Here is a 7,197-nt window from a genome sequence, read left to right as displayed (position 1 = left end):
TTAACCTCTGAGACATTGGTGATTGGTTCTTTTCCATGCTCCCCTTTCCGGGGATTCTTCTCTTTACCCCATGAATTTTCAAAATATCTTTTTGGGCTTTTTTTGCTTCCTTCTTTTATTCTCTCTCTCTCTCTCTTCATCAATCTCAAGCCATGTGGGTTCCATGCTTTTGCCTCCCCAAGGAAATGCAACACATCAATCTTCTGCTGCTGAGTTTTGATCTCTGGGCCTTCCACTTTTTGAGATGTGGTTCTGAGCTTCAGAACACACAACACAACAACACTACAACACTGCACACAGAGCATGTTCTGCTTTAGTTTTCTGCTTCATGTCAGCATACCCACCACTCATTTGCCCTTATGCCTATTCAGTTCAATCTTCCAATGCTTCTTCCTTTCTGTTCTCTCTGATTCCACTCTGAAAAAAACCAACTTTGGCAGCTGAAAACTCATCTGGGTCATGTAAAGTTTGAGCCTTTTTTAGGAACTTAAAAAGAAAAAAGGAATAATAGAAAATGGAATCTGGTGGAGCTAATAACTTCTACTCAGTTGATGATGAGTTCAGATTGGATACCAAGTGGCTTATTGATCCTAAGCATCTCTATGTTGGGCCACGGATTGGTGAAGGGGCTCATGCCAAAGTCTATGAGGGAAAGTAAGTTTTTTTTTTTTAATTTCATTTTGGTGTCATTTGCCTCCTGGATTTGTTATTTTATTAGCTTTTGATTTGTGTGGTTTGTGACGCATCATCATTCTTTGCAGCTTAATTATTATTTCCTAGGAGTTTGCTAGAACTTGGTAGTTTCATTTCTGTGATACATTTCTAAAGGGTCAAAGGTGCTGCTACATGAATCATAGTGGAATTGAATTAGAGGCTTGTTTGATCTGTGTAATTGTCTTCGAATTGTGTCTGGTTAAGGTGTTATGTTAATATTGTACCAAATTCTTTTGTTTGGATTCATATCAGATACAAAGACCAGGCTGTTGCTATCAAAATTCTACACAAAGGAGAGACTCCGGAAGATATCGCCAAGCGAGAAGGCCGGTTCGCGAGGGAGGTTGCCATGTTGTCTAGAGTGCAGCATAAGAACTTGGTGAAGGTGGCAATTTAGTTTAGGGTTTCTTTTGATCCTTGTCCATTGATTTGATTGTATAGCATTTTGTTGAGGGACAAAAACAAGGACTAGTTGTTTGATTGATTCTATGGCATTTAGTTACCATTTACCACTGTGTTGTTTCTCAACAGTTTATTGGTGCATGCAAGGAGCCTGTGATGGTGATAGTCACTGAGCTCTTGTTGGGAGGAACACTGCGGAAGTATTTGCTTAACATGCGACCGAAATGCTTGGACAGACATCTTGCCATTGGTTTTGCGCTTGATATTGCGCGCGCCATGGAATGCCTGCATTCCCATGGGATTATCCACCGTGATCTTAAACCCGGTAATGTTTTGGTCTGCATTCGGATCAGGAAACTATAAGCTTGTCTGATATGTGATTTACATTGATGTTGTGTTCCTATGGCAGCATTGATCAACAGCTATATTTCTACTTTGAACTATCTGCCATATGACAACATCCTCTAAAAATTTCAAACCAGAATGTGTTCTTTCTATAAGCTCAGTTGAAACATGAATATTCATTGATGGATCATGATACATCTCAATGTGCATAATTGATCTTGGAGAAAGCTACAGGTTGAAGCGCTCATGTAGTAATTGCCATGCTGATACAAAATGAGTAGTTCTTCGTTTGGGTTATAGTACTAGTTTTTCAGAACTGAAGCTTCCTCTAATTTCAACTGTATAAAATAACTTGCCAAAGCTTGATTTCTGCATAATTGACATGGTTATTCTTTTCTTTTTCTTTATGCAGATAACTTGCTATTGACCGAAGACCAAAAAATAGTCAAGCTAGCAGATTTCGGCTTAGCAAGAGAAGAATCATTAACTGAGATGATGACTGCAGAAACAGGAACTTACCGTTGGATGGCTCCGGAGGTATATAGACGAATAACTGTGCTTCTTCTCTGTGATTCTTCGTATTTATGCCCATTTACTGACTGATCTGAATGTAAAAAATTGCAGTTGTATAGCACTGTCACACTGAGGCAGGGTGAGAAGAAGCATTACAATCATAAAGTCGATGCATATAGCTTCGCAATCGTGTTGTGGGAGCTCATACACAACAAAGTTCCTTTTGAAGGCATGTCAAACCTTCAGGCAGCATATGCTGCAGCCTTCAAGGTTAAACCGATCATTCCCATTTTGTCCTCATGAAACTGTTTCTGAAGTCTTATCATGGCATTTATAGCTCATGATTTTTCTTTTTCGTTTTTTGGTTTCAGAATGTAAGACCAAGTGCAGAGAATCTTCCTGAGCAATTGGCCGAAATCCTAACTTTGTGCTGGCAAGAGGATCCAAACGCCCGACCGAACTTCACTCAGATAATCCAGATGCTCCTGAATTATCTTTACACCATTGCGCCGCCAGAACCCATGATTCCTTCAAGAATATTCACTTCCGAGAACACTGTCTTGCCACCAGAGTCACCCGGTACTAGGTCCTTGATGGCAAAACGCGATGACACTGGGGATACACCAAGAGCAACAGATGAAACCAGGCTTAATAGTTTTCTTTGCTGCTTCAGCCAGTGTTATTAACACCTGAAAAAAAAATCTTTAACATAAATATGAGAGGGGGTGGGGGAAGTGGAGGAATGTTAGATAGAATCAAGTCCAAATAGATCTTTTTGGTGACAGTAAATGTTCAGATTATTACCTTTTGACAACATTTCAGTACCATTAGTTGGTTTTTCATCTATTCTTCCTTACATATTTTGACACATGCATGCCTAAAGTTAGCATTTCTCCTTTAAATTAGACACAGTATGGAAAGATTTTCAAGTATATCAATGGCTAAAACTATTGTAACACCAATATTCTTGTTCCCAAAGCATGAACTTGGGATTGCAACATGAGCTTGTAAAATGTTGAATTTTATAAACCAAAATTTCCATGTGGCTTTTTTTTTAAACACTTATACAGTTTATTTTCATTGTCGAATCATGCTGGATGTTTGATTAACACTACTTTAGATCTTTTTGTTACAAACTAGTGTAAATATTATTCTTCAAGTGCTTTGGTTTACCAAAAATCATTACAAGAGCATGATCCATCTTGGAAATGATGGAACCTGTTCCGGTCCCTAACCACAATTTTTCTATTATAAACCTTGGATATTATCTTTGTGGCATTGTGGCAATCACCACAAACTCTAAGGTTCTTGGAAATTCTAATGGCAGCCCCCGGTTGAGTTTTAATGAGACCAAATGCAATAGCCAGCTTCTCACTATGGTGAGATACAGAAACTACTTTATCCTCCTCCTCTGCATCTATCCTTGCCTCCGAAATATTTGGTTCATACCCATATAACTTAATTCTTTCGATCATCTGTTCATTTGCATTATATATCTCCTTTGAGTAAGAATGTTCATCATCTTCAGAAAAGAACTCATGAACCACACCTTCTAACTCAATCAAGCTACAACCAGGTGATTTCTTGATCCCCAATTCTCTCATTTGAGACCTTATTCTCTTAGCATCCTCGCTTTGACCTGCCAAGGCGTACGCGTTCGATAGCAGTATGTAATCCCCGCTATGAGCAGGCTCCAATTGAGTTATCTTTCTAAAGGATTCTTCACCAATTGGAACATTTTTGTGTGCCCTGCAAGAAGCTAGCAGTGTTCTCCAAACAATTGCATTTGGTTTAATAGGCATGCTCTTGATAAACTCATAAGCTTCTTCAATTAAACCAGCTCGACCAAGAATATCAACCATACAGCCATAGTGCTCCATCCCTGGTTCTATTCTGAAATCTCTAGTCATGCTTTGAAAAAGAGCTCGACCTTCCCCAACCAAACCGACATGGCTGCAAGCAGAGAGTGCACCAATGAAAGTCACATCATTTGGCTCAACATTTGCTTCCTTCATCAAACGAAAGAACTCCAGAGCTCTCTTCCCCTTGCCGTTATTAGCCAGACCATGAATAATTGCGGTCCATGAGAACACATTCTTCTCTGGCATCTTCTCAAATACCTCGATTGCACTCTCTATAGACCCGCATTTCGCATAGAAATCAATGAGTGCTGTCCCAAGAGTGACAGTGAGCTTCATCTTCTTCTTGTTCACATAGAAATGAACCCATTTACCGGTTTCCATAGCTCCAAGAACCCCACAAGAGTAAAGCACACTAACCATAGTAACCTCATTGGGTTCCACATTAGCCTTCTGCATCTCACTGAACAGAGCAAGCGCATTGCTGCATCGTTTCGCTTGACTGTATCCTGAAATCATAGCACTCCATGCAACGACATCTCTACATTTCAATTGATCAAACAAGGTTCTTGCCTTGTCAACATGGCCACACTTTGCATACATGTCAATGAGTGAAGTCATCAAACTAAGGTTACCCATCATTCCATTGGCCTCAACATAGTCCCTAACCCACTCTCCCAACTCCAAATTCACCAACCTACATCATATGAACTAAGTGTTAACAATTAATTTCAAATTTTGATGTACAAATAATGTTACTATACTCACCTGCCGCACGCAGTCAAAACAGTAATCATGGTAACATCATCGAAACCTACAACACTTTGTTGTTCCCGCATCATCAAAAACAATCCAACTACCTCGTCCCAGTATCCGTTCTTGGCATAGCCTGCTAACATTGCATTCCAAGCCACACGATCTCTTTGAGGCATTTCATCAAACACCCGGCGAGCAACCGCTACCCCAGCACAAATTGCATACACATGAATCAACGTGTTCTCAATGAATCCATAGGACTGAAATCCCCGCTTGAGAACATGAGCATGAATCTGCTGCGCTTCAATCATCGCCTTAACCCTACAACACAATATATAATTTACGTGTAACACAGGAATTAAGCTGAACTGAACAGAATAATAACAATTTTAAAGGACTCAATCGATTTAAAAAACATATATACTGAATCAGATTATTTTATTATTTACATTTTATTACGTAAAATCTCGATTTTCGAGAACCAATAATGAATTGTTAAGACATGTTCATAGATATAATCTACCACAGCATCTAAAAAGAGTGAAAATCATTTTTATTAATTAAAATAACCGTAATAACTTCCTTGGCAGTTAAAAAACTGTTAGTTAGTTAGTTAGTTACGCGGAGCAGGCTTTGAAGGCGGCGCAGAAGGTGAAATGGTCAGGAGGTACGAGGTTTCGGGACATGTGATTGAAAAGGAGGATGGCATCTCTCGGGTAGTGGTGATAAGTGAGAGCCCTTATCATGATGTTGTAAGCGGAGGTGTCGCAGCGGCGGAGGCGGAGGTGATGGTGGTGGTGGCGGAAGATTGAGAGAGCATAGTCGAGGGCATCGGGAACGATGAGTGCGGCGGATTCGAGGAGGGAGAGGGAGAGGGAAGTGGTGTGGATGAGGCGCGTCTTGATGAGGAGCGCGTGGACTTGTGTGAGGTCGGCGCGTGTCTTGCATTGTTGGAGAATGAGTTGTTTTGTGTTCTCCGATGGGAAGTCAGGGATTAGGGTTTTGGACGGTGCCGGCCACGTCGGTGCTACCGGTGGCGCCACCATTCTGGAGTGTGCTAATGCTACTTGCTTGTTTCACTCGTGCTTCTAAGTTTTTTTTTTTCTTTTTTAGTGCTTATATTTTAGTCACAGAAATTAACATTAATTATATTTATTTTTTATTAAGTATCTCCTCCTAATTTAAAACAAATAGCAAATGTGTTTATTGTTTTTTAAAATAATAAACAATTTTTTTTTTTACCAAAGATCTATACACTTTATTGAGTTGTCGTGTCCTGGTATCCAACACATTTCGGACACGACACTCGTCGACACTCACCCGACACGCGTGTCTGCTCTGTCCAACTGTGTCTTAATAAAAAATAAAAAATTCTTTTCCGAACATATTTGGACACACCTAAATATTATCACGTGTTCGCGTGTCCAACCTTATTTTTAACATATATCCTTGAAATGAGTTTAAAAATAATATATATTATTATTTATTAAAACAAAAAATATTTTAGATAATTTTATATAATTAAATAAAGACATTAAAAACAGTTAAAAAATTATTTTATATTTTAACAGCAATAAAATATCAAAAATTTATTGTAATTTTTCTAAAAAATACTTTATATTCTATATATATGTCGTGTCCAGTGTCCCATGTCTTATAAGATTTTAAAACTTGTGTGTCTGCATGTCCCGTGTCCGTGTCAGTGTCCGTGCATCATAGCCAAAGATAGAAATACCCAAACTCACGACTTTTTAAGTGAATATGAAAAAAGGAAAATGCTACTTGTACAACATAAATCAGCCTTTAGTCAGCCTTTAAATTTAATATTTTATTATTTTAATTTTTTAATTAATTATATTTCCTATTTTTAAGGAACCACTATTATTTTAAACTTTATCAACTAAAGAATCTCTAAGTTCTTATCATTATAATAAAGTATTCCTTTATTTTTTCCCTCTCTCTCGTTCACACACTCTCTCTCTTAAAAAAATCAGTGAAGTTTTCAAAATTAATTAAACTCACTTCAATTATTTTTTTATTTAAAACATTTAAAACTCATGTCAAAAACACATCAAAAATTAAATAAACAACATAAACACATTTAAAATTATGTATTAACACATCTAAATTATTGTCATTGTAGTTCTAAATTACATATTGAACACAGAAAAAGTTAAACTCAAATACACATCCAAAATTATAAGAATGTACTCTAAATATTTTATAACACATCCAAAACTCATGTAAAAAAACTTATATATGTACATAAGAACATAGTAAACAATGTAAACACATCTAATATTATAAGAATGCACTTTCAATATTTTATCAACACATCAAAAACTCACGTAAAAAATTTTATATATATACATAAGAACATAATAAGCAACATAAACACATCCAAAATTAAGTATTGACACATATAAATTAAGTTAATATTACAACTTCCAAATCAAATATATGAGTGAAAATCACAAACACATTTAAAAAAATAAAACATAGACATATTTAATATTATACAAAAATTGAAAAAAATATCCTTTTATTAAATGAAAAAAAAGGGATAACATATCTCCATGAATGAACTCAACCAAATTTTTTAAAAATT

The 7,197-nt window shown here is 36.9% G+C and overlaps 2 protein-coding genes across 2 annotated transcripts; one reads left to right on the top strand and one right to left on the bottom strand.

The window, feature by feature from the left end:
* LOC130944727 (serine/threonine-protein kinase STY13-like) lies at nucleotides 1-2,790 on the top strand. The gene is made up of 6 exons (XM_057873213.1): nucleotides 1-654; nucleotides 967-1,099; nucleotides 1,246-1,441; nucleotides 1,874-1,998; nucleotides 2,086-2,244; nucleotides 2,346-2,790. Exons 1-6 carry the CDS (start codon nucleotides 515-517, stop codon nucleotides 2,658-2,660), a joined length of 1,068 nt encoding a protein of 355 aa, XP_057729196.1. The 5' UTR covers nucleotides 1-514; the 3' UTR covers nucleotides 2,661-2,790.
* A 229-nt stretch (nucleotides 2,791-3,019) lies between these two features.
* LOC130944726 (pentatricopeptide repeat-containing protein At1g08070, chloroplastic-like) lies at nucleotides 3,020-5,683 on the bottom strand. Its single transcript, XM_057873212.1, has 3 exons — nucleotides 5,211-5,683; nucleotides 4,602-4,910; nucleotides 3,020-4,530 (listed from the first exon to the last, which is right to left on the bottom strand). Exons 1-3 carry the CDS (start codon nucleotides 5,633-5,635, stop codon nucleotides 3,144-3,146), a joined length of 2,121 nt encoding a protein of 706 aa, XP_057729195.1. The 5' UTR covers nucleotides 5,636-5,683; the 3' UTR covers nucleotides 3,020-3,143.
* Between the last annotated feature and the right edge of the window lie 1,514 nt (nucleotides 5,684-7,197).

The sequence above is a fragment of the Arachis stenosperma genome, chromosome 8 (assembly GCF_014773155.1).
Source record: "Arachis stenosperma cultivar V10309 chromosome 8, arast.V10309.gnm1.PFL2, whole genome shotgun sequence".
Classification (NCBI taxonomy): Eukaryota; Viridiplantae; Streptophyta; class Magnoliopsida; order Fabales; family Fabaceae; genus Arachis; species Arachis stenosperma.
Note: the sequence above shows the minus strand (reverse complement) of the source record. Positions and strands in the feature narration are given on the sequence as shown.